This window comes from Dromaius novaehollandiae, chromosome 3, assembly GCF_036370855.1.
Source record: "Dromaius novaehollandiae isolate bDroNov1 chromosome 3, bDroNov1.hap1, whole genome shotgun sequence".
Lineage (NCBI taxonomy): Eukaryota > Metazoa > Chordata > Aves > Casuariiformes > Dromaiidae > Dromaius > Dromaius novaehollandiae.
The window spans coordinates 2,539,184-2,565,842 of NC_088100.1; the positions used below are offsets into that span (position 1 = coordinate 2,539,184).

The following is a 26,659-nucleotide window of genomic DNA, read 5'->3' on the forward strand; positions in this document are numbered from 1 at the left end:
TGTAGCTTTTCAGCTCGGCTTAGACATCTAGGACAGCATTCATCCCACGTGACTGTAGATGTCTATACCTGACCTGGACTCTTCATCAGTGGGGAGAAACAGGGAGATTAAAGGTGTGACTCATCCGACCCATTTTAGGTGTTTACAGGAGAATGCCATCAATTATGTTGTGAAAATGCCTCTTTCTCTCCACCGACTTTAAAGGGAGGCCGATGACTAGTTCAGAGGCAGACGGCATCGCTCCAGATGTGTGAGCTTAGGTGAGGTGATTTGCTGTCGAGACGAAATTCGTTCTGTGGCCTTGGGGTTAGGAAAAACAGGAGCTACTGGGGAGAGCCTAAATTGTAAAGACATGGGATCTTTACATATGGTGCTGGGTGTTTAGCACTTGAAAAAATAATTATGTGTTTGGAGCTTACCATTTATCTTGGGATTTAAAGTTAGGGACTCTTCTGTATTGAAAATCTTCGCTTAAGCTCTTTGTTCAGTGTCACGCTGTGAGGATGGTTGATACCTTATAAATACCTAAGTAGTGGCTGTTTTTGCGCTTTACCTGATGAATCTTTTATAAAAACAAAAGAAGGACGCGCTGAAGCCGTGCCGTGCCCTGAGAAAGCAGGAGAGAGAGGGGATACGGCTTTTAAGGAGCTAATTCTCCCATCCTGGCAGGTCATTTTCTTCCACTACTTTTTTTTTTTCCTTCTTTCTTTCTTTTTGAATCTCAGGACTTCTGTCATCTCAGCATAAGTTTCTGCCCTGGGCGTTGCCGACGGTCAATATTAAATATAAATCGCCAAGTGCACTCGTAAAGAGAGCGAGGGCATGGAGCCACTAACAAGAAGCAACACTGTGGTGTTTGAATCCAGGCATGTTTAGAGGACAAATGAAAGGATGATGATTTATAAATTAGAAGAAAAATAAAAGAGGAAGATTGTATTTAAGTAGGCAAACTGCATGGGGTTTATGTGACAGGACGCTACGAAGCTTAATAGCAGTGTGAGCTTTATGCTTCATGCAAAGAGATTCATTGATTTAATATTTCCTTTTATTATTGTGATGAATAAATCCTTCTACTCACATTTAAAACCCCTTATGGTCCAGGGACAATGAGGAGAGAAAATTGCTTGGATAATTGCAAAATAAGCTTTCACGTTAGTCCTGTTGAATGCTTGAATTGTGTAAAATCTTCACATTGTGTGTGCTAAAGCCCCCCCCCCCCCAAGCGTACTCCTTTGGAGCTGAAGAGTGGGGTTTTCTTCTCTTTGGAGCTGCTAATGGGTGTTATTTGCGAAAGAAAAACATGCCCACTTGCTTTTCGGGGGCTTGGACGCACACGTCGGAGTTGCCGGTGGCCGCTGAGCGTGTGCTCGGGTGAGCGTGCGCTGGGGCACCCTTCGGTACCACTCAGTCCAAGAGTTTTGGGATATCGGCTAGTAACAGCGGGCTGGGGGCCAGGTGGGCTGGAGCGTAGTTGGCTTGCGTTGGATGTCATGGTCTGGTGACAGATACGGGTTTTCTTCCAGTTTTTCTAAATCTCAATACTTAGTTTTCAAGCAGAGCTGGTTGGTCATGATGTGGTCTTGCGATTCAGGTTCCCCAATGGGGTGTAAGTTAATCAAGAGCAAGGCTCAAAGCTGTGTTGGGTCTTTGAATCTTTCCTGGATGATGAGATAAACAGGGCCGGCTGTGGGATGTGTTTTATTTTTAAATCTTAGCTGTATATTTCTGGCCTACGGCATCATCACTAGAAAAATCAGTACTATTCCTTCGTTGTGCGTGAGCGTGTGGTGAAATATGCTGGCTCTGTGCTGAGCTTAAGTGAGTAGGTACAGCACTGTTTAATGTAAAGTTGTGTGATTGCCTTCTCATTTAATGCACCTTTGGGCTGGAGCCGCGGTGGGACCTGCTGTGAAAATTGCTCCTCCCTCACCTCGCGTAGCGTCACGGGGGAAAAATATGGCTCTAAGCGAGAACGCTTCCTTGTGCAAGTTTTAAAACTTGCTTTCTGCAAGTGTGCGTATCCGTAGCACGTAATTAGTAGACCTTTCCCCATCTCCACCGTTGACATCTCAACCGTTGTTGAGCTTCCGAATGCTTCTCCGCAGCGTTTATGCGGTGTCGACACCACGCTGTTTCTACCGCTAGCCACTTGGTTATCCGTCAGATGTCTGCAGCAGCTGGCAAAGCCCCAATATACACGAGGAGTTAAAAACTACTCAAACCACCGATCCGTCCTTTGACCGGCCGCGGTTCAGCTCCGTTTTCGCCGGGGGACGCGCGCGCTGCAGACGGCCTTGCTGCCGTTGCTGGAGTGCTGGGCACGGCGACGCTTGCGTCGTGCTCCTGAGTGCTCCTGCTCTTTCCCTGCTCAAGGGAAAGGAGTTTTGGATTCGATCTCCGCTCTGAACAGGTGGGAAGATGCGCTAGTGTTGGAGCGAGATGGGGAAACTTGGCTGCGGCGCCAGTGCACCCATCTGCACACACGTTCGTCTTGGAAAGATTTCCGGCAGCGGAGTAAAGAAGGAGTTGTTAAGATCTGGCTCGATCTTTGGCGAGACGCTTCCAACAACCCCTTTCAGCATCATCATGTTCAGGAGCTCTAAATAATGCACAGGCGATGACAGGAGAACCTCATTCTCTGCTTTGCAATTTCCTGACAGCATTTTCATCCACATGACTACAAGTTAAGGGAAACAAATGAAAATGCCCAGCAAACTCCTCATCCAGCCCACGCAGATGGTAATACAATGCACCCAAGTAGACGCAGATCCCACTGAGCTTTTCCGTGTGCTCAGGGGCTGATGTGCTGCTGTAGGGCGCTTACAGGCGCTTCCTCTGCAAACCTGGAGCGTCACGGTGAGCACAGTCTCGATGTTTAATAAACCCTGTGCTTGGTTTTAGCAGCTCTTCAAGTCCTCCTGAGCCGGTTCCCTGGCTGTCTTCTGCGCGGCCGTGAGCAGGACATGGCTTGGGGCAGGGGAGACTTTTCCCATTTCTGATCTGCTTTTAATTCCAAAAAAACTAAAAGAAAGTGTCAGGTTTGGAGAGCTAGACTTTCCTCAAGACTGTTTTAATATATTTAATGGGGATTTCAGAAGGCTGCCAGTGCTACATATGCCTTCTGTTCAATGGCTGAGGCACAAGGAGATTAAGCTGTGGAGCAGCTTGCATCCCAACAGCCACAGCTCCTCTAATGCAGCAATTAAATTATCCGTTTCCTTTTCAGAAACTTCCTTAGAAGCCCCCAGGAGCGTGGTCCACACCAGGAAAGCCAACTGTGCGCTTGGCAGCCTCCCTTACCTCCTCGGTGCCTGCTTTCTCTCACCCGTGTTTCTTAGCCTGTGGGTCATGCCCTGGAGGGGAGAGACCAGGAAAGGGAAGACTGTGCTCAGGAGGGGCTGTAAATTGGGTTATAATCTCAATAAAGACAATTCCCTGCCCCTGGCCTGCACGTTCTTCTTTCCTACTCCAGCATCTTCTGGCCTGTCCGTCTGTCTCACACAGCACGAGTGTTTTTTTCTGCCCTTAGAGTAAAGCAAAGCATCTCATTTGAAGATAGGGTTTTGCTTTCTCTTCTTCCCTGGGGTATGTGGTGTGTGCCGTTAGCCCTTTCTGAGCGATTTAGCTGGGTTCGCTGCCAGCGCCAGCTCCTGTGGCTTTTGTTGGTGACTAATCCTTTCCCTCAGCTTCATTACACAGTAAGTGGCTAGCTTTGATCTCTGCAGCCACTTCCAGCGGCGTAACGTCCTTTTCTGCTGGCTCGGTGGCCGGCTGAGAAAGCTCATTCAGTTTAGCCACTTGTTTAGAGAGGAATGATCTTTGGCCAGCCTTGCGTCTGTGGACCTGTTTGGCTGGCTTGTCCCTTGAAATGCCACTTTTTGGTCAGGGGAGGACTGTGGGGAAATAGCTCCCTGACTTTCCCTTTGGTTTGGACAGTGTCCTACTGCTGAAAGGCCAACAGTCCTCAGGCTTGTGGGTCCTTTGTAGCCAAAGCACGTGAAGGAGCTTTGGTATCTCCACTGTAAGGAGCTCCATGGACTCCCAAGCGATGCTTCTGGCGAGGAAGAGGAGGAGCAGCTCTTGGCTGAAGAGTAATACCAAAAGATCATTGCTCCTGCTTGGCCAGGACAACTCACATGCCGGAGTTCCCTGGTGAACCAGGGCTTTCCACTGGGCGTTTATCACTTTTTCCCCACCTTACGAATGTCATCGGTCTAATTTGAAATATTTTTGTTCTTGTATGGGAGAGAAGTTGCAGAACGTGAATGAGAAGGAAGGTTTCGTACACAGACTGGCGGCACTTTTCTAATCAGAGGGTGGCAGGCGCTTTGGGGCAGAGAGCCAAGCTTTCGGAGCTTTATTCCAATTCTTGCAAGGGGCCCGTTGCAGGATAGCAGGCCCGGCTTCAGGTTTACGAGTTAGAAAATGTCTCGATAAGAGCGGTTTTGCAAGGCAGGGCGGTATCGCCCGAGTTTTTCTCTCTGCTGCTCCCTGGTACGTAGCACCATCTGCTGCCTGCTGGGCAAGCAGTGCTGCTGCCCAGCTACATCGCTTCCTCTCAAATCCCTCCGAGTCGGCTGCCTGGATATATATTTTTAGCATCGTATAGACAAATTTGCTGCTTAGTTTACCCGAGATGCCGAAATCCAGATGCTTGTCACTGCAGGGCCTGGGCAAGGTGCAGCGATGTGTGAGTGTACGCTGCTAATGAGCAGGCAGCGCTGGCTTCCCAGGGCTTTGCGCACTGAATATTAACTCAAGCACCCCTGCGATATTCTGCCGCTGTTGCCTAAAACCACTGCTTAATTCTCTTGCATGCCGTATGCTGTTTTGTAATATCTTTTTCGTAGACAAAATGTTACCGTGGCCTTGCCTCTCCAAAATCCCTCGGCTTAGGAGGCAGCTGATGGGGCTGGTAACCAGAAGGAAGGAGTTACTTTGGGGCGGTGGAAATGCAAAGCAAGGGAGGGAAAGAAGCATCATTGCACACCACCATGTGTGCAATCAGATGTTTTTCTCGCACAGGACAACTTGAAAACATCTAGAGAGGCACGGGGGCCAGCCCCCCTGTATCGAAGCCTTTGGCCATGCACACAAGAGCTGTCTGTGCATCTTAAAGCGCTGCCCACCGCTGAGCGCAGACTGTCACAGCAGCTAGAGGACAAAAGAGGCGTGATGGGATTTGGCACCGGAGTCAGCGCAGCGGCAAATACCACATTGTTTTCCCAGGGCTGCGTGTCATGCTGCTTTTGGGGTTTGCGTGGTGGTGGACATGTGCCTATTTAAATAGCAGGAGAATACTTCACGTCCCCAAATTATTCCATACAGTGGAATAAGTGTGGGGGAGAACCTGAGCCTGTGCATGCATTTTCTCTGCTTGCTTCCTTCTGTTTTCACCTTCTGTTTGTGTTCTGCGATTTTATGTTATGGCAGCTCTCCTTAGCTCTTGTGGCACTATATGCTGATGTCCACTTTGCTGCGAGATGTCTACTTCTGATGAAGTCCCAGAGCCAGGGTCACAGAATGGTTGAGGTTGGCAGGTACCTCTGGAGATCATCTTGTCCAGCCCCCCTGCTCAAACAGGCTCACCTAGAGCACATCGCCCAGGACCATGTTCAGACGGCTTTTCTGTATCTTGGAGGATGGAGATTTATGCAGTGAGGACAGTCGTGTCTCCTAGAGTCACTGTAACTTGATGTGGTACCCCAAGAAATGGATAGACCCTGAGATGCAGGAAGGAAGGGGCAAGCTGTAGTCACCAAGGTCATGAATTTGGCTTTGGCCCTTTGGTATTAGATAGGGGGGGAAAAAAAGAGAAAAATCTATTTCGTTTCAGTTCCATAGAGCAGGAGGGACCTCACAAGGCATTGGGACATCGAGGAGGCAACTGTGAAGGACACAGGAAGGTTATAAAGAGAAAGGTAACTCTTGGATGCGAGGTCAGAGAAAGAGATGAGGAGCAGGAGAGAGATTTTAATCACTCTGCTTGCTCTTACACGTCCGGTGTAGCTCACAGATGCCTCCCAGAGCGCTGTGAGATCGATGAGCAAAGATGTTGGTTCAATAAGCAGCCATCAAAGAAGATGGTTACTTATTCCCAAGTCAGTTTAGTAGCGGGCTGGCGGTGGTGCAGCGCGGCAGCCACAGATACATTCATCTCCTGCTACCGTCTTTCCCCACAATATCTGCCTGTGTCTCACTGAGGAGCCCGTACCTGCTCTCCCTTCCTCTTCCTGATGAATGCTTTCTCTTCAGTTTTCTTGAAATCAAACTCTGTAGCTAGCAATAAAGCATGACAGATCTCCCTGCCCTGCTGCGAATACAGAGCACTCTCCTTTTTAATTTGAGCAGCAGTGTCTGGCTCCTTGCTGTGATTTTGGAGGAGGAAGCTCATCTCGTGCACAAATCGATGAGCGGAAAGGTGCTGGAGTAGCTGGATTCAGAACAGCAGACTGTTTTCCCATTGTCTAGTATCGCGGGAATCGGTCCCATGTCACCACGAGTACCCAAAAAGGACAAAGTATGTCTTTTTTCCGGGTGAAAGCAAGGGGAGGTGATTTTAGGCAGCATGAGAAACTTCTGGAGAAAAAGCAGGAGTTGTAAGCCACCGCCATCCAGAGTTTAAAGCCTCAAGTCAATTAATGAAAATGTGAGAAAGCAGGTGAGGAATACGTCACTCCTCCTAAAGCTGGGGAGACTGGCACAAAGAGCATAAGGAACCAGCCTAAGGGCATATTGCAAATAAGCAGGAGAAGAAATGAGCCATGGAGAACAGAAGACTATCCCTGGCTTCTGACATGTGCATTTGTACATCTTGTAAGCTCTCAGAAATGCTGCAGGAGAAGCTGTTTTCACCTATTCCCAAATTTCTTAGCAGCAGAAAGACAGACATCTGGCGAAGCTGCTCTTCTTAAGCTTCTAGATCATATCTTCAGATCAGAAGAGTTCAGCAAAGTCCTCAGCGCTTATCTGAACCCAACTTTTGGGAGTTTTGAGGTTCGCGTGGGAAATGTGAACGTCTTGGGTTATGACACTGAATGTTTAAGGCGTTCGGGGCAGGGGTGTAGAGTTTGCAACTTGGATAGGAAGGGACTAATCGTCTCATTGGTGTCACAGGCTGGTGGAGCCCAGGCCGCTCATTTCTAGTGTGGTGGAAACCTACCCCGGTCTCTAAAGATAATTCTCTGTGATAATGCTTGTTTTCCTCTTTCTTCTGAATGCGGGTGACAAAGCAAACTGGTTTCGAAACACTGGTAATGATTAGGTTGGTTTTATCGGAATTTTAAAAGGAAGGTTTATTGTTGTTTTTAATTGTGCCTAATTTATATGAACTTCTTCATTTATAACACACGGTGGTCCTTAATTCCCAGCTCCTACTGTGGGTTGTGGGAGGTGTTATGGTAATGAGTATTCAACCCAACCACGTATTTGCTAGTAATGTGTTAACAACCTCTTGCTCGGAGCATTTGTTCCCCCTTGATTTTAATTTTCTGAGCTGAACAGCAGGAGAGGTTTGAATAGATCACTAGGTAGTAGGAGTCTCCAGGCAACCCAAGCTTTGAAGTACATGGGATCGCCCACCACAAAGCCGTGGGGTTGCATATTTGGTGTAAGTGCGTTTCCCCTTTGCTTGACCGAGTTCAAGGTAATATCCTGACCCTTTCCTCTGATGTTTGAGCTGATGGAAATTGCTTTTCTCCATGAGCTGTACTCATCCCAGAGAAAAGCAGAAGATGAAATGCTGATTTAAGGAACTGTGGTATGGACTTGCCAGTTCTTCTAATGTTTCATAAAAGAGTTTTCATCTGTAGCTAATGGATTTGAGGACTGACTTGCTGGCAGAGAGCTGTTTTCATTTCCTCCAGCCCCTTAAGAACTTTTTCAGCGAGATCTCAACCTTTTACTCTCTGAGGTCCCCAGAAAGCTTCTAGTCTGGACAAACCCGGATGCCAAAAGTGAGTTTGCATGCCTGAGTGCTCTTTATGGTTGGTGCTCCCAGCAACGTAAGCATTAATAAATCCTCTGTCCTTGTCAGAAAATAATCTACCTGCAAACTTGATGGATTCTTGGATTTGTTTATATACCGTTTTTAATAACTGCTCAGTAAGTTGTTAATAGTCTGTCCTCACTTCCTTCCCCCATTGACTGAGATGTGATGTTGATCTTGAAGCCTTCTGCCCCAGATGTGAATATCTGTGCTGAAGTGCCTCTAGGATGTGACACGGCAGCTTTTGCATGCTGAGCGATAAGCACCAGCTTGGGGAAACAAAGAACTCGGTAGCCACTTGCAGCAAGGGCGATGAAGGCAGGCAGAACAGAAAGGAATTTGGCAACATTTCTTTAGGCGGTTAAAATCTTGGAAGGATCAAGACGTCGATTCTCTTACAGAGGACCATACTGCCTGCAGCATAGCGACTCCCGTCACCGCGCCAGGGGACTGGTGCAGTCCCGGTGTGCAAACTTTATGCTCTGTGTTGCCAAAAATCCTTCCTGCGCGATCTCCTGCACAGGCTCCTGCTCAAGGTCTTGCCTGGGTAGATGCCAGGGAGCCGTGAAATCTGGAGGGCTGGCAGCATGAGTTGGGATGGCTGCTGGCCGTCGACCGGTGCCGTGGCTTCCTTCTGCAGCTGCCCTAAAAAATAAACATCATATATTCGAAATGATGAAAAGCACCAATTTTAACACATTTAAAAATAATCACACCTCCTCTGCCACGCATCTTCTTTTAGGGCTGTAAAGGAAATCCTGCTTGACAGACACCAAGGAAAAATAGAAGGAACCTGCTGAAGAAGTAATTGCCGCATGATACCGAGGATTTGCCCTGACGAATGCCTCTGTTAATTAAAGCAGCAGGGCTATCAGCCAAAGAGCCATCGTGGGAAAAATAAGCTCTGCCTGACTTAGTGAATAGGAACAAGATATTTGCAATAACCAGCTGAGACAGTGTCCCTTTGGTTTCCAGCACTTTCTTCTGCCACTGGAGGTGCTTGGGTTCCCCGTTGTGGATTTATATGTCTCTAAAGTGGACATTTTTGTATTTTCTTCCCTTTAATGCTGACGACCTGGTATTGCACAGCAGCTGCTGGCTTGGTGAGATGATGATACCTCAAGGGTCCTCCTAAACCGCCCTGCTAGTTTTTGCACATGCTCTGTCTTGCAGATGAGATGTGACAGCCTCCCCCGAATCCGTCCCTGAGCTCTCGGTCCATTTGCTGCCAGATTTCTCAGTGCAGGTCAGGGGACTAGCAACGTGTCTTCTGCAATGAAATTAGAAGTGCATGACTTAGCTAGCAGAGCCCTCGCGAGAATGAAGGGTTAGAGAGATCTGGACTTCAACAGTTCAAAATTTTTGTGATTCTTTTTCTTCCAGTAAGGACAAGGCTTTGCAATTTGTATGGCTCTTCCAAGGAGAGCAAGGTACCGAGGTAGTACCTGGCCACCCTCACAACATGTCAGTGATGAGCGCTCCATCCACATAGTGCAGCTGAGAGATGATTTTTGTCCAAAAGGAGTCAGGATTTCAATGCGGAGTCCTCGTGTCCTGGGTCAGTCCTGCCATTGCTTCTTCTCATTCTGGTAACTCTTAGAATTTCCTTTCCCAATCGGTTCCTTTGAGACCTTTGGGTTAGGTTATTTCATCCAAATAGGCTGCATTTAATGGCATTTCCCTAGTTAGAGTACAGGAGCAGGGTAGTCCTGGCTGTGGCTCCCTGCCTGGTCTGATTTAGCTCTGCTGCTCTGATTTGCACTAGCTGCTCTGAAAACAGGCCAGATTAGCCCAAGTGGCATGTGACAGTCCTGGCTGCTGGCACCTAAGCTGCCTGGTGCATCCCTGCACTGCACGGTTCGATGCCACATACCCTCGGATACCCAAAACAGGGCCAAGCATTGAAGCCCATTTTGGAGGAGTGATTCCTCCAGCCCGACGTGCTCTATGTGCTGGAGGGGATGGGGCAGCCTGTTTTGCGGGGATCGGCTGGAAAAAGACTCCTGCTAGCTCCCAGGAGCCAAATTTGGCTTAAACCCTGAAGCAGTGAGATCGTATCCTTTCCCAGCCTCTTTGGCAGTATGCCCATCTCTTCCCAAGCTATTTTTATTTACCAGTCTAACCCAGGAAAGTTTCTGCTCTCTGCAGCGTTTTGGATCCCACCAGGCTCCCATCGCTGAGCTCCAGGCACTCGTACTCCACCTTGCAAAAGGGCTTAAAAGATGTCGCCTGCCCTCGTTCTGTCTCTCGGCATGTTCTCTTTTTCAGCAGTGAAGGCTGCTTAGAAATGTCATCTCTGGATTTTACCTAATGTTAGCGAAGTGGCTTTGGTACAGCAAATGGAAGCGACAGGCTGGGACGGCGCTTGGGATTGGGCTCCAGCATCTCCACGTGAATTGGCGAGAGGAAAAAATCATCAGGAGGGAGCGGGGAGGCTGCCCCGCGCCTGCTACCGTTTCCATGCTCAATGATGCAGAGCCGTGCTTCTCCAGCGGCTGAGACCCGAGCGCTTAGGTCTCAGCCTTATGCATCCGAGCCTTAATTTAATTGGCACTGTGTTGTCAGGCGTTGGGTGAAATTTGTCCGTGTTCATGGTTTAGAATCCGAGAGGCCAATATTCCTGCTATATTGGGCTGGCTTTTGAAAATCCTCTGACAATTTATTTCCATCCAAGGATCGTAGAGTTGTTGGGAAACATTCATCAGCCTGCTCAGATGCAGCCACTTAGAGCGTTGCAACATTGCCCTCCACTTTGGAGAGAGTTAAGGCTGTTTAATCTGACAACCTTTTAGCTGTTAAAATTATTGCAAGGCCCTTAAGGACAACCAGTCATCAAGGGCTCTGTCATATCAACTGTAACCATGTTATCAGCGGTAGCAGCCAACAGGTAATTTCTAGAGGAAAAAGGAGCAGGGAGGGTAAAATTAGGAGTAGAGGTAGACAGCCAGAAGCAATAGCTTAGAGACGGAAAGGGTAAAAACAAGGCTCGGCAAACAGAGTCTTTGAAGACCATGTTTTCTTTGGTCTTTTGGTGCTATCACTGGAGAAGTTGGGGCGGTAGGATAATTCTCCTTCCAGTGGGAAGCTAGAAGATGACCCCGACCACTTCCTTCAGCAGGTTCCTGCAAGAGCTGTGAGCAGCCAGCCAGGCAGACGGTGCTGCGGAGATATCTTTGGAGCCAAAGAGTAGTAAAATACATCTGAGCGGACAACCAATTCCATGTGCATCTTTAACTGCACAGCCACTACCAGCAACACACACAGAGAATAAAAATAAGTATCTGTATCTCTTTAAAGTTAAAATAAGCGTTCTCCTCCTCGAGTTTCTTTAGAAAGATGCGACAGCTGCACCCGTATGGGAATGAATAAATAATCAGTTTTATTTGTATCGCAAGCTGTTTTCTCATCTCGGAGATGAGCAACCCACTGGTATCTGTAGAGCAGATTAAAGTCAGCCCAAGTGTTTGCACATATTATGTGCGTGGACACAGTGTAGGTTTAAAAAAGGATTTCCACTAGTATCTCCCTGTGTGGTTTTGCTCTCGCTGGGGGATAATTTATGTTTGGTTTTATGTTGCATTATTCAATTATAAGTATTTTAAAAATGCATCTGTTTTGCCAATTTATATGTCGTATATTCTGTCTTTGAGCAGCTTCGTATCTAAACACCTTCCAGTGAAATTCTTTCATGCCTCTGGAGATGAGTCTTAAAATAGGCTATAAATCCTTTTCATCCAAATTTGGACAATGCCTCTAAATTGGAGGCAGCAAAGCACAGAAAAGTTGAGTCAAACTAGACAAGTTCAGGGCATAAATGAGGGTGGTTGTCGCTATTTCAAGGTGGAAAGGGAATGCTGGGCACGGAGCAGTGGCCAAATTCAGGGCTGCTGGAGCAGAGCTGGAGATGAGCCCGGCCCATCGACCTCTGCATCCATCCTCTGCTGGTGAGGCCGAATTTTTTTCTTGGTAAACGAAGACATGCTGGCCAGTAGAAATTGGATGCGTTTCTTTGCTCTGCAACTTGGGCGGGGGTTTTTGTGGTGAAAGCTGAGATTGGCATGAGGACACAGTTCTGTGTGGCTGGGACGGGACTCCCCGGGCCGGCGAGCTGTGACTTTTCACTCTCGGGAGGTGATGGATAGTCTTCCCGAAGCTCCACCACAGTTGTCCTTGGTCAGGGCAGTTGTGTGGGCGTCAGGTCCGGGCTGAGAGCCCCGGGCATCTCACCAGGTTTGGCAGACCGTCTCAGTTTGCCTGTGAGCTGTTGGTAGTGTTGAAATGCTGAAAACTTAAAATCAGGGCTGGGAAAAAAAAAAAGACCTAAAATCTTGACATTTCTGAAAGGAAGACAGCCATCTCGGTCTGAACCGTGTGACTCACACAAACATCTTCCATGCTGGGAATGTGCAGAGGGCTGGAGAGATTTTTGGTGGCGTGTGTGGCCATGGCAACAGCTTCTTTCGCTTCTTGCCATCAGCTGCTTTGGCAAAGAGAGCTTGACTTCTTGCCGCGCAGCCAACGCCTGCACCCGCTGCCCTGGCGTTGGGGCCGGTTGCTTTTCTCTTTCCAGCTCCCTCATTTGTTAAACAGGCAGAAGGTAACAGGGAGCAAAAGAGAAATCAGAATAATAATCATCTTTAAAAGAGTGACCCTCAGATGCGTCTTTTCCATACGGATCTTCTCCTGATGGTCAAAATCCCTCCTGGTTGGAGCACACCCGTTTTGACAGCTCTACTCTTGCAGGATGGCACAGCCTCCAAGATGCTGTTGATTCTGGGGACCAGGCAGGCTTGCTGCCTTGCCCAGCTGCACCTCTGGCTGGCGTTGCAGAGAAGCAAGGGCAGGCTGGTCACTGAAATGCCATCACCGCGGTTGCTTTTCACCCCCGATGAGGAATGGAACAGCCCAGCAATCCGTGCAAGCAGACTGAGTGGATTTGCTCTCCCATGGACTGAGGACATTCCCAAGAATCGCTCCAGTAGCTCCTTGGAAGGGAACGGCACCGCTGGGAGCAGCTCTTGCCCTGGCACTGCTGGATGTGAGACGTGGTCCGTCTGCAGCCGACCATCCGTTTCCTCTCCTGGTGCTCGCATGTGCCTCCTGACCACGTTGGCCAAAGAGAGCAGCCGTGTGAACTGCAGGTGCATGGGAGAGCTACTGAGGTCTTTTCTTTTTCTTTCTTCAGAAACAAAATGCTGTCATTGAGGCAGACAGAAGACGTCCTGCTCATCTTGAAACAAAAATGGTGTGGGATTTGCAGGGGCAGAGGATTGTCAGGTCACAAATGCGCCAGTCTTGCTTTCCTGTACAGGTGGGGAAGTGGATGGTGCCACCTCTCAAGCTGTAACTAAGCTCTGAGACAACCCACCCACAATTTGGGAGATGCTACTTCCCTCCTCTCCTCCAAGAGGATCTCATCATCATGGCTTTTCCATGTAAGATGGACCAACAGGTCCTTGGTTGAGATCCTGGCTTCAAACGAGGCCGAGGACAGGTCTGACTGCAGCTTTCCTGCCCTGCGGTTGGTGCTGGGGCCATTAGGCTAGGTCCAGAGCATCTGCCATTGGGACAGCGCAGAAAGGAGAGGGCACAAACCTGGAGTCTCTGGCTGAGATGTTCACCTGCAAAGCAGGAGACACCTCAGTGAGTCTTACTAAAACTCCCAGAGATGGTGCCAAGAAAAGGGGCTGACAGTGCTGTAACTCCACATCTTCCCCAAAGTGCTGTGCTGGCAGGAGCTCGCTGCGGTTTGGTTCAGAGTGTAGATGGAGGTCAGCTCTTTGGGCACAAGAGGGAGATGTGTTTGGCTCCCGAGTCTTGGTGCTGTAATTCAGAACCACTTAGTGAAGGGGAGTTTGTGGTGTCTGCATCCCCACTCCGGCTGTGGTGACACGCAGCTCACCTGGGTTGAATTGCCATGAACTTGGGAATGGCAGAAGCTCATCCTTTTCTGAGAACTTGTTCTCCATCTCCCCAAATTATCTGCTCTGCTAAGGACATCCTTTTGTTTTTTTCTGATGAAGACCTGACATGAGCCATGAGGTTCGTGGTTTCTTGCAGAGTTTGCTCTTTGCCCAGAAACCAGTCTAGCTCACTACGTTTTGCTGTCAGGATTTCTCCAAGGACATGGGCATTCTTCATATTTGCACCATCAAATTATAAGTGACAATTAATTTAAAGCTTAAGTGTAAAGCCTCACTAGCAAGAAGTTTGCTAGAAGATACTGACTTTACTGCATTTTTGTATTTACGTATAAAAACATAATATAAAATATCAGTTCTGGTTAGGGGTATTATTGCTGAACAGACTCTAGATTTATACCTTGTTTTGGTTCTGTCTAACATTTTTAAGGTCCATTTGGCTGACATGACAATGAGTAACACCAAGAATAAATTGGCATTAGTAAACCAGCTTGTTTAGAGGTGTGGGGTTTTGTGCTGTTTGAGTCAAAAACCTTGTGGAGCTGAATCACCTTGAATGAACTTGCTGAGGAGGCCAGAAGTTGCCAAAGTGGTGTGCGAGGTGCTCAGAGGCTTTTTCTGTCTTACGGTTTGTCTTAAAAGTTTGCAGTCTGTTTAGGGGGACTAAAGATTTGGAGCTGGGACCATGCCGGCATTTTTGTGCAGGTCTGCATTTGGTCATTTAACTGATGGCAGAGATGTTAAGGGGAAAAAAAATCCCAAGGAAAAACCAAAAGTAACCAGAAAAAAAGGCAGCCAGAAGCGCAAAACCTGATGTAGTTTTGCGTCTGAAGGGGCTGGGATTTGTGCGCAGATCCTAAAGATGATGCCGTGCTCTGAGCCGTGTTGGAGTCTCGCTGTGTGCTCTGAAGGGAGGTGGCCTTTCGGCAGACGTCTGTCTGTCTGTCCTCTAGCTCGCCGGCTCATTTCATGTCCTCCTCGCTGTTTTACCCCCCTTAGGAAATGGCAGCTGCTGAGTCTCAGGGTTGCCAGAGCGCAGCATTTTGGTGCGTACTTCACGCTTGCCGAAGGACTTCACATGCTGAAGGAGCATCTTTTGTTGGGTTTTCACAGAGCTCTTGGCTCGAGACTGTTGAGAAGTAAGGTTGTGCAGAAAGGAGTTGTTAAAATGATTGAAGGGCAGGAGAAGCAGCCTTGGCAGCTATTTGGAGAAAGGATGGATTCTCCCAATCTGGCTGTCCTCAGATGGAGAGGAGGTCCCTTTCCAGCAGAGCCTTTGGCCAGCAACAGCTCCGGTCTGAGCTGGGCTCCTTGTGACCTGGGTTATGCAGAAGACCTGAGAGTCCTTTTTGGGCTTTAGCTTACTGTTGTCTTGACCCCAGCCAGTGATCTGCTGCTGGTTCCCACAAAAGCAATTAAGAGTTCAGCTGGTGTCATGGAGTTTGATCTTTTGACTTTCTAATTTTGTCTGAGTTGCCGTTTGATGGTGCCTTGTGATGGGAGATGTTCAGAGGAGCTGGGTGAAGTCCCCTAGTCCGCAGCGTAAGGAGTTCGCACCAGACGATCAAGCAGCCCCTTCTGGCCTATAAATTCCTGAATTTGGCAACGTAGCATGCCTCTTGTCTCTGTTTATATATGTATACCACAGTATCTGCCTGCTTTTTCTCCCCACTCAGCCACACACGCTGTGGAAGAGATTAATCTGGTGGTACTAGATGAGTGCTTTGAGATCCCTGTGGCCAAGGGCACGCAGGATAAAGTGTCATTTGCTTGTATTTTAAGTTTATGATGAAGTTATGAAAAATTTCTAAATCCAACTTAATGCCATGTGAGGGAGAGGATTGAGGGTTTTTTATATTTTGCTGGTATAATAACCTTTCTTTTTTCACCCAGCCTAATAAGCTTCAGAATACGTTTATCTCCATAATGTCCATTTCATGCCTGACAACTCCGGTGTTTTCAGTGCCCCGTCAAAATGTAAAGACTTTTGAGGAGATAACATTTAAAATCCCTGAATCAAGTACTTGTCCCACTCCACCCAGCCTGTTTTTACAAGATTAAAAAATAAAGATTTTCCCCAAATTTACTTTTATGTTGCTAAAGAATTATATTTTCAGCCTAATAACTTGATGCTCCCGTTTCCATGGCTCAGGGTGCAGTCAAGCCTGAAACTCTTCTTGCCTGGGGAGCAGTAGCGGGCACCACCCTGGACCATCGCTGGTGAGCAGGGAGGTGGGAAGAACATGTTGCTTCTCAGCCCCAGCCTTCCCACCGCAGACTGCTGCCGCCTGAAGGGTCCCTGATTGCTCCCTTGGTGTCGACACCTATAAGCCATTGAAAAGCTGCCTGATGACAATTAGCCGTATCCTCAAATGCTGTAAATCATGGTGGTTTCTCTGAAAGCAAGGCATCAAAGTCAATAGCTCCAAGTTCTTTTCAACTTTTGCTGGAGCTGATGTGAGGAAGCGAATATGCTTATCAAGGCTTGGTGGCATTCAGCTCCTTTGTAGCATCCTTCTCTTCATGGAAGAGTTTAGTGCCAGCGTGCTGATCTCTCCATTGTTTAGGGCTCCTGATTTCCGATGTTTCCGCGAGGATCCACTTCACTTTCACAATCGACAGTAGTTGCATCATGTTATTGGTCAGTAAGCTACAAGAAAACAACATGTCAGTCAATAAAGTTTGCCCGCGTTTCCTTGGAATCTATCGATTTACAAGCTGTTGACATCTTAAAAACTCGCAGGCGAAGGGTAGTGCCGTGTTACCAGGAGTAAACTCAGTTCCTGCGAAATGCAAAAGCTCAACGCTCGCAGTTCCAGACCTGCAAAGCTGCAGGCATGACAGAGTAACCCAAAACATGCCTCTTGCAGAATTTGTGCAGAGTTTGGCTTCATGTCCAGAACTTCTTTACCCCAAAAGACAGTGGGCCTGACTCAAGAGCTCACCTAGAAACAGCCTCAACTTTGTGGGGTCTTCAGACCCCTGTAGCTGACCATTGCATCGTTACCTCTCCTTTGATTTTGGATAGCAGCAAAATCTCAAATCTGACCCTAGTCTCTCTTTAAACTTTTGCACAATCCCTTTTAAAACTGGCTTTGCTAGGAAGTACAGGTGTCATGAGTACCCTCTGGCCGTGGAAGAGCTTTGCAAGTGGCTTGACCATGAAATCTGGGACTGTGCTGTAGGCAAAAACTCTGCCCTCTTTCAGCCTTTGGGAGCAGAAATGATTTGTCATTTGAGGTGCTGTACCTGGATCCTTCTTGAGAAGCTGAAATGAAGACCCTCAGCAGTGGGCATCTGCTAAATGCCAAGTTGTACCCATTTCTTAGCATATCTGTAAGGGACAAAAAAATTACTATGACTCAGCCTGGCAGTTCTCTCTCTTCTTTGGTGCTTTATCAGTTCATGTGTCTTCAGCTGGTAAGGCAGGATCTTCAGGCGGGACCTTGCCTGGAAAGCATTGTATCAATTTACTATGGACTCGATCCAACTTCCGTTAGTGCTAATGAGTAAGACACCCACAGACTTCACTGAGAGCAAGCTGTATTAGCAAATGCCGCCTTAATAGCAGAGATGCAGCATGGTGTGCTGTATCAGAAGGATAAATTATATCAGAGCTGTTTTTAATAGCTCAGTAGACTTTGTAGAAAGCAAGATATGCAAAGGGAGGGAAGATGCTCATTCAGAAATTATTAACGTTCAGGGTTTCTCACAAGGCTTTGTCCAGAGAAAGGATGATGCTTCCCAAAATGTGGCATGACACCCGCGAGGGACTGAAACCCATTTGGTGCCGTTGGTAGCTGGAGCACGTGATGAATAGCTCCCCGCTGAAGATGGGCTGTGGTTTACGGGAGGGGCCCTTGCCTGTGTCAGAGACTGCGAAAGCTCCTCTCAAGCGGTTTTTACAATAGCCACCAGTCCTGATGCTGACTTAAGTCTTTATAAGCAATTGGGAGCTGTGTGCCAGGCGGGAAAGGAACCGGCCGCACGTGGGTGGCAGAAAATGTCCTACGGCATTTACCGCTCGCGTAATAAAATGGTGATCCAGTATATGCCATAATGCGTTCAGGATTAATTAGGGCAGGGCTGGAAATGGGGGTTAATGGCTCTAAATTAACGAGATGAAATGTCTGTGTTCCTCTACAGCTGCCCAGCTCCCCCTGCCAAGGCCTGGTTTTCTGCCCTGTCTGATGAGCACCTCCCAGGGTTTGCTTTGCCTGTATTATGAAGTCCTTTTCCTTGCTTCTCTTTAGCATCATGTTCCTTTTGGAATGAGGATCCTGACACCATAATGTGACCTGCTGAGCCACAGGGAAGGGTCAGCTAGCAGCTTCAGCCTGAAACGTGCTCATGGTCTTGTCCTCCTGTAGATTCATCTTGTTGTCCTACAGACTTTGTCTTGTCATCCTGTAGACTCACCTATGTGCTCTTCCCATCTGCAAGAGTCGCGGTGCCTCTCTTGAGCCAGCAAAGTAGGTCCTGGAGCAGCAGCAAGATCACTTGTGTTTGCTAAAGCCAGATACAGATACAGCCAGGGGTGAGGGAGGAGAACATCTAAATTCTCCTTGTCACAGCCATCAGGGGACCACTCTTGGCTCCTCTCCTTTCCCAACTGACACATCTAGATGATGCCCGTGGCACATTGGTCTTAGTGAGGTGGTCTTCTTGCACTGGCTGGCTTGGGTCTAGGTGCTCCTCGGCCTGAGCGCGGCCGGGCTTCTGCACCTGGAGCCTTCCTTCAGCTCCTGGTGTGTCTGCTCCAAACCTAATTCCCTTTTTCCCGTTAAGTCTGAGCTACCTGATAGCCCTCTTCTCCCAGGAGCAGCCTCCCCACATCGGGGCGTGGGAAGTCGCCTCCTCTCCCGCATCCCTCCTCGTCCCCCGTTTCCACCAGGATTCCTGCGAACCATTGCTTCCCCCATGGAGCAGCTATTCCTGCTGGGTCACGCTAACAAACTCAGGATTCATCCGTATGGATTTTGTCTTGCTCCCCTGTGTTGGGGAGGGAGAGGGGGAAGAAATCATGGCCATGGCATTGCCTGAGCCTTCCCTTGAATCGCGGCCCTCCTGGTGCGCGAGTGCTGCCGCCGCGACTCTGGCCCTGATCCACCGCAGAGTAGAGCCACGCAGTTTCCTCGCCTCCCTGCTATAAATTGCTCATGCTTTTGATGGCTCTTCAATGAAACATTTTAATGCATTCTCATCCAATGCTCCGTTTTCGCCCCCCTCAGTAGCTATTGACAGATGAAAGCACTAACCCTGGCTTTACATGGGAATTTAATCGTACCAGCTGTCACGCAGATCCCTGATACAAATATTTTCCACTCTTAATGGTTTCAGCGTGGGCTTTTTTTATGTGATCAAATGTAATCTTATTTAATGGAGTTTTATTGCCATGACGCCTTATTCTTTTCACTGGGCTGGGCTTTATTTTTAAACCGGAGCGGCTGTGCAGAGGAGACCCAGAGAGCCGGCTCGGGGGGTTGAACGGCGAGCAAAGCGCAGCATGGGCTGAATAACGATACATCAGCCAGGGCTGTGTATAAAAAGCCTTGGGGAAGGGCGAGCAGAAACCCAGAGAGCCGGGGAGAGAGAAGGTCCAGACCGAAAGGAGCAGGCAAGAAGAGGGGGGAATTGGGCATGGCTTTGCATGCTGCGGCTAGGAATGGGGGAAACCCCACGGCGGGCGTTGGGCAGAGCCCATCTGCAGCGTTTCCAGCAGGTACCCGGCAATGCTGAAACATGACGGTTAACGGGGTGCGAAGCCCCTGCCCCTAAATCTCATCGATGTTTGTGCACCTACAGCCGCCGTAACCGTCGCGTGTTTGTCTCCTAGGTTGTCCGCACAGAGAAGAACAGCCTGAACAACCGGTTCCTGCCGTGGGACGAGATCGAGACGGAGGCCATCCTGTCCATCGACGATGATGCTCACCTCCGCCACGATGAGATCATGTTCGGCTTTCGGTGAGTAGCCGAGTGCCTTTGCCGCTGGGCTCCCGGAGGAGTGAAGTGTGCTGATGGTTGTTCAATGATTGAACGCACATGGGCTGAATTCAGCAGCCTGGATTCGCATGGTGCCCAGCTGTGACTCTTTGGCTTCTGCCATTTTGGTGACATTCCCATAATGTTTCTGGGGAGGGATGACTTCAGGAAGGAAACTGGAAAGCAAATCCAAGAGACCGCGTTGCACCGCAGCCTCGCTGGTGCCTTCGCGTGCTCTCAGCAAGGCCGGGACACTTGCAGCATTGCAGGACGCTTGGGTGCTAGCAGCGAGCTGCCACCCTCTTTGGTCAACGTGGCCTAGGGATGCGGCAGCTATTTTGGTGGTCTTTTCTGTAGAGCTTGGAAAAGACGGATGGGACACTCACCCCTCGCACAGAGAGGGATCGGCTCACAGCTGGGAGGGAGATTAAAAGGCAGGAACATCTGGAAAGCCAACAAGCGCTGCCAAAAACCACTCACTTAGCCAGGGAAACATTCAGTGTCCCAGCGGCCAAACCACTCCCTGAGAATAACCATGTTTTCTCCAAACTTTGCAGTGGGCTGTAATTCTTGGGGCCAGGAGCCTCTTCTTCCTCCCTTTGCAGCTCAGCAGCAAGCTGGAGGCAGGCGTCCGGCTGCAGCAGACCTTTCTGGGGAGTCCACGCACAACGATTCTCCAGAGAAATCCTTTTTTTTTCTTCTTATTGCTTAGCTGGGAAGGAAAGTGTCGCACTCATACGGAAGTGGGACACGGGAGAAGTGAAACGAGGAGTTTCTGCTCCGGCTTTCCAAAACACTCACGTCGGATTGACAGGAGCCTCGTGCTCGCTGGGAGCGTGGTGCCAGCGAAGCTGCTGGCAGTCTTAATTATTCAGTTTTCATTACCAGGTTATATTGGATTTTCATTAATTTGACTAGAGGATGTGACAATAAAAGGATCTTTCGCCCCTCGCTGTGTTAGTAAATGTAATAAACGCTCAGGGCTCTCGGAAACGTGGTCGCCTCGGCAGCCTGCGATTGCCCCGCAGTGATAATTTCTGTCCCTCGCAGCCAAGGAGGGGCGGCAGGATGAGCTGGGAGCTCACATGCAGCCACACGAGCAAGCAAGGCCACTTGTTGCCCTATTTTGTGCCTGGGAAGAAGGGAAAACCCTTCCATGGTCAATGGCCTCCCCTATGGGACTTGTTTCACGTCGTCGAGAGTCACCGAGCTCCCGCTGGAGGGGCAGCGTAGGTGCGATTAGCTAGATTGGATCAAATGAGCTGAAAAAAAAAGCCATCAAGCCCTGCAAGAGAAAGGTGGATTTATTTCCCAGGTTAGACATTAGGCACTGACATTTTGCTTAATTATTCCTGACAGTGTTCCCACTCTCCGGTGGGATTTCTCTCCAGGAGAGAGTGCGTTGGATGGGCACAGAATTTTAAACAAGCCCACGCTCACGCAGGCGAACGTCACGGTTTCAACCTAAGCCCAGTGCCGGCGGCGAGCGGGTGGCTCGGGCGAAGCAGCCGTCCCCGAGGTTGTCCCCCGATGGCCAGAGAAGCCACCGGGTGCAGGTTTGGGGTGGGAAACCGAGTCGGGCACGCTTTTGAGGTTGTGAAGAGGAAGAGTCGGTGGCGTTGGGTGCCCTCCGTCTGCAGACCCCAGGGTCTTGCACCTCGCAGCGGCCTTCTCAAGGGAGCTTCAGGTCGTCTTGACTTTACGGAGGAGAAAGCAGAGCTTCTGGAGGTTGCAAAGACGCAGGGAGAAGGTTGGGGGAAGAGACCAGAAGTTGGGTTCCTCCGTTCTCTGCCCACTTCAAACACTAGTTTGGGGTCATCAGGGTTTTTGTGTGTTTCCTTTTTGAGCCTGTAGAAAATCCCTTGGGTCACTTAGGAGTTAGGAGCACGTTCCTTCGCTGTGAATAAGCCAGGCAGACGCACACTGCTCTCTGGAAGAAGCTTGGCCTTGCACCGATGTTTGTGGGGCTGCGCTGGGGGCCCCTGGTTGGGAGAGCTGCCCGAGTGATGCTTCAGGCGCACAATTAGCACTTGCAGAGGCGGCCAGCTAATTCTGTGCGTCCATGAAAGCCAAGATTTCTCGGTTTGGCCATATCCTGCAGCACAGCGAGAAAGAAATCCAAGTTATCTCAGCGAGAGATGTCCGCATATGTGCGCCACATGGGCAGCTGTGCTGGCCGGTCCTCCTGCTGATGGTGGCATTGGCACTGAGGTCATGGTCGTGGCCGGCTGCGTGGAACGGATTTTGGCCGGAGCTAGGATGCTCCCCAGCTTCGTCACGTCTCACCGAACCTCTTCTTCTTGGCAGGGTCTGGCGAGAGGCGAGGGACCGCATCGTGGGCTTCCCGGGGCGCTACCACGCGTGGGACATCCCCCATCAGTCCTGGCTCTACAACTCCAACTACTCGTGCGAGCTCTCGATGGTGCTCACTGGTGCTGCCTTCTTCCACAAGGTGAGCTACCGCGGCCGCCCGCTCCGCCACCAGCCTGCCGCTTCCCTGCCTTTCCGGAGGCACCGGAGCCTGTTGGCTTTCTCGTTGCTTTTTTGGAAAGAGTGAATTCTGGAGCTCGACGCTCCTTTTCCCTCCCTTCTTCCAAACGGAAGCGCAGCCAGCAGCTTGCAGGCGCGTTCCCCAGCCTGCGCTGTCCTTCCCGTCCCGAGGGCCTGCTCACGTTGGCTCTGCGAAGGAGGCTCTGTGCCAGGCGCTGGCTTTTTTCCCCCTCTGTAGGGGAGGTGCAGCAGGGGCAAACGCTTTGGGAAGAGGCTGGGCTGTTCTCCCACGGGGTTGTCCCGGGTGCTCATCCCGAGGCGGCGAGGTTGTCCACCGGCTACGCTGACGTACCGAGCGTGCGCTGTCAAAACAGCGAGATCGGAGGGGGTCAAAACCACCGTGCCACGACTGCTGTGGCATCCGGGCAAGCGATTGGGGCCTCCGAGTCTGCCTCCATGGGCAGCGGAGAGAAGCAGTGTGAACCCCAGAGGTGGCACCAGCAGTGGGTGGGCACCCTCTGCCTCGTCCCCCCCTGAGCAACGTTGTCCCTCTTCGTCCCTTTCAGTACTACGCCTACCTGTACTCCTACGTGATGCCCCAAGCCATCCGCGACATGGTGGATGAGTACATCAACTGCGAGGACATTGCCATGAACTTCCTCGTCTCCCACCTCACGAGAAAGCCTCCCATAAAGGTAAGGCACCGGGCGGGAGCTTGTACCGGACTTGCGTTTCGGGGGAGACAGTGATCTGTTGATGATACAGTGCAGCAGGTTGGATGAATTGGGGTTCAACTTTCCGCAGCTCAGGCTGGAGGGTTTCCTGGGCCGGCAGTGGCCCGCAGTGCCGTTAATTCCGGAGAGACAAACTTCATTTTTGCACAAGCACAAGTAGAAATGATTCCCTTGCTATTCTTTTCTGGATTTCCAGAGACGTTTAGGCTCATCTGTGTGTGTGAGGCTGTTGACACAAGCACTAGAGCCCAGCTGCAATGTCCCTGCCCCATGATAACAAACGAGTGTGAAGAGTTTTGAGCGTGAATTTAGGATGCGTATCATTGTTCTCTTTATTGCTGCTGGCGAGCCTGCTCTTTACCACCCCGCCTATGTCTCACCATGGCTGGCCAGCGGCCTTGGAGATGGGGCTCAGCCGTCAGTGTGATGTGTGGGCTTTTCTGTGTGTTGTTCTTCCCATCTGGAGCTAAACCGGAGGCTGTGGAGTTTGGTGCTACATCTGGGAAGGGATGGCTGGTGGGCGAATCCGACCGAAATGAAAGGGTGCTGCAGTGGGGTATCCGAATCAAGACCAAAGAGCAGGGCCTGTAATTAGAGGGCTTCTTCTCAGGCCTCCCCGAAACCTGGAGCCCCTTAGAAGATCTTAGCCTGGGTGCCCAAAACCAGAGGCACCCGGAATTGCTAATTACTTCTGCAAATGGGTGTCTGCTGCCCCGACAGTCCCGGCAGCGGGATCAGGCAGCGGGTCAGCCACTCGCTTGGCTGGGGCCCCATGTTCTGCACCTCGAAACCGGCTTTATCCCAGCCTCTCCGTACAGCAGGCGCCTCGGTGCCTCACTTCCAAAGCACCGGGGGGGGTGACCGCGCTTGTCCCTCTCTCCGCAGGTGACCTCCCGCTGGACTTTCCGCTGCCCCGGCTGCCCCCAGGCCCTGTCGCACGACGACTCTCACTTCCACGAGCGGCACAAGTGCATCAACTTCTTCGTCAAGGTGTACGGCTACATGCCGCTCCTGTACACCCAGTTCCGCGTGGACTCGGTCCTCTTCAAGACCCGCCTGCCCCACGACAAGACAAAATGCTTCAAGTTCATCTAGGAGGCTGCCGGGCGCCCTGGGCTCTCGGGGCTCCGGCCGGAGGCGGCTTTTTGGCGGCGCCCGCAGCACCGGAGGCCTTTTGCCGTTGACTCCGGCCTCCCCGCGGCGGAGCGAGCGGGACGCCGGAGACCCGGCTGGGCGCCTTTGCCCCTGCCGTCCCGCGGAGCGGCATCTCGCGGCTTCCGAAAAGACACTCCCTGGGATCGTACACTGAGGAACGGCGCGTTGGCTAGCGGCTCTGCCCCTTCGCTAGCCAAGGGCGGCCGTTCTTTTTAATTATAATTATTGTTATTTAAAATGAAAGTGTTTTAGATTTGCCACGTGAGGCTTTTTTTTTGTTTTTTTTTCTCCCCCCTTCCTCCCCAACCTCCCTCCACTCCGGACCTGCCTGCCTGCTCGAGGGTGACTGCGGCAAGGCTGAGTCGGAGACGCTGGACGCGAAGACGTTGTCCCCAGCACGGAGGCAGCTCCGGTGACCGCTGGCGTCCCCATTCCCGTCCTTCCTTCGTTCCTGCGGCCGCCGCGGAGGACATGGAGGTGGTGCCGGGGCCGAGGGGCATCGGGACGTAGGTTTTGCAGAGCGGGCTGCTCCATGGCCGCCGCGGGGGTTCGAGGGCAGCCCGGAGACGCTCGGGAGGGCGAACCTCGGCCCGCTGTTCGGCTCCGCGTTGCTGGCTTTCCTCGGCCCGGTCGGCACCGCTGCCGCAAGTTGCAGGCCTTTGCGGAGGCCGGCGCTATTTTGGAGGGGCCATCGGTGCTTCTCTGGCCCCATTTCCACCCGCTCGCCTTGCCGGTGCATCCGGGTGGGTCCCACAGCCGCTCCGGGCCTGTGCGTGGCATCAGCCCCACCGGGGCGCCCAGCCCGGCGCTGGCGCCACATTTTCGGGGAGTAACCGGATTTCATGGCCACGGCACAGCCCGGCACTAGAGCGCAGGGAAAGGCAGGTCCGTGCAGCCCTTTCTTTTTATTTTATTTTTTCCATCCCATTTCCCTTCCGTCTCAGCAGCCGGCCCTCAAAATTGAGCATTTGAAGGCTCGCAGTCTCTTTAGAAAAAAAAAATCCGAGCGGAGACTCCCACGAGGCTCCGAAAATCTGGGGTGATGGAGGTTCCCGCTCCAGCCCAGCGCAGGGCCCGACCCGCCGCCGCCTCAGCTCCCCGCACGTTGTGACTAGCGGCGCCGGCGTCGGGCCCGGCTCCGGCAAGCTCCCTGCCGCCCCGCGGGTGGGCGAACTGCGGCGGGAGCACCGGCTTCGAAAATGAGAGCGAAGAAGGAAAAAACGAAAAACACTCCTCCAACACGAGCACAATATTCGTATGTCGAGTTTTTTTTGTAAGAGGATCCAATAAATGGAGAGTTCAACTTGAGAGCGTCTCCGTGCCTGCCTCGCCGGCGTCCCTGGGAGGAGGGGTTGTCCCGGGGGTTATTCCCACGCTGCCATGGGAATATGGACCCGTCCCAGCCACGGAGACCCAGCATGGGCTCGCCTTGTCCCCTGCAGGCCACAAGAGCTGGTGATGGGTCCTCAGGTGATTTGTCCCCAGGTGATGGATCCCCAAGAGATGGATCCCAAGTGATGGGTCCCCAGGTGATGGGGCTGCAGTTGATGGGGTCCCAGGTGATGGGTCCCCAGGTGATGGGTTCATTGCCCTGGAGTAACAGCCAGTGGGAGAGACAGCCCAGAGACAGCCCAGCCCCAAACAGCCCTGTCCGGAGGGCCCCCACGTTCCTGCAGCCTCTTTCCAAGCAGATAGATGAGGACTTGGCCAGCCTGGCTTACCCTCGCCGGCACCACCCAGCCGTGCTGTTGGCCTGCTGCTGAGTGCAAACCTCTTCACTCAGCTGCCCTGCACCTCCAGAAGGCCGAGCAGCTCCAGCTTTCCACCGTTTGGCACATTCGAGTCCCCAGGGAGGCGACGCTGGTGCTGCTCAGGGCATCCATGAAATGGCCTCGAGCCAGCTGGTCCCATGGACACTGCGCTGGGACAGGGTGCGAGAGAGCTGTGCTGGAGTGGACTGAACCTGTCCAATTGCTTTTATTAAGGCTAATATTAATGGAAAGAAAACGTAATACTCGTCTTTCCATTGAGGAACGTGCGGGCTATAAAACCCACCCAAGTGCAGAAAGCTGATTTTAACCTGGATGGCAAGATGCCATTTGGGATGGCCAAAGAGCATTTTCTTTGCTGGGGGAAAAAGAAAAAAGTGTGTGTGTGGGGGAAACGAAACTGGTGAAACCAAGTACCTTTGCTGTTGCCTGTCCATTGAAACTGTGTCTCCAGTTAAAGTGTATTTGCCGTCCATCTTCTTCCACCTGCTCCATCCGCATCTCTCCCGGGCTGCCATGGTTACCTCTGCGGGACTGGCCCTGCCGAAGGGACTGGTGTTTGGCTTCCTCTGTGCAGAACGAACAAGCATGTGTTTTGCTGGATTAATAAAGATTTTTCAT

At 50.9% G+C, this 26,659-nt stretch overlaps 1 protein-coding gene across 12 annotated transcripts in view; it reads left to right on the forward strand.

Annotated features, from left to right (window-relative positions):
* The window catches only part of EXTL3 (exostosin like glycosyltransferase 3), a 142,297-nt gene extending 116,720 nt beyond the window's left edge, over positions 1 to 25,577 (forward strand). For all 12 annotated transcript variants that reach the window (XM_064508254.1, XM_064508257.1, XM_064508255.1 and 9 more), the window contains 4 exons: positions 19,745 to 19,872; positions 22,198 to 22,342; positions 22,947 to 23,075; positions 24,000 to 25,577. In XM_064508254.1, the coding sequence (XP_064364324.1) occupies positions 19,745 to 19,872; positions 22,198 to 22,342; positions 22,947 to 23,075; positions 24,000 to 24,209 (612 nt within the window). In that variant the 3' untranslated portion in view covers positions 24,210 to 25,577. The remainder of the gene's footprint in view (positions 1 to 19,744; positions 19,873 to 22,197; positions 22,343 to 22,946; positions 23,076 to 23,999) is intronic.
* Positions 25,578 to 26,659: the final 1,082 nt, after the last annotated feature.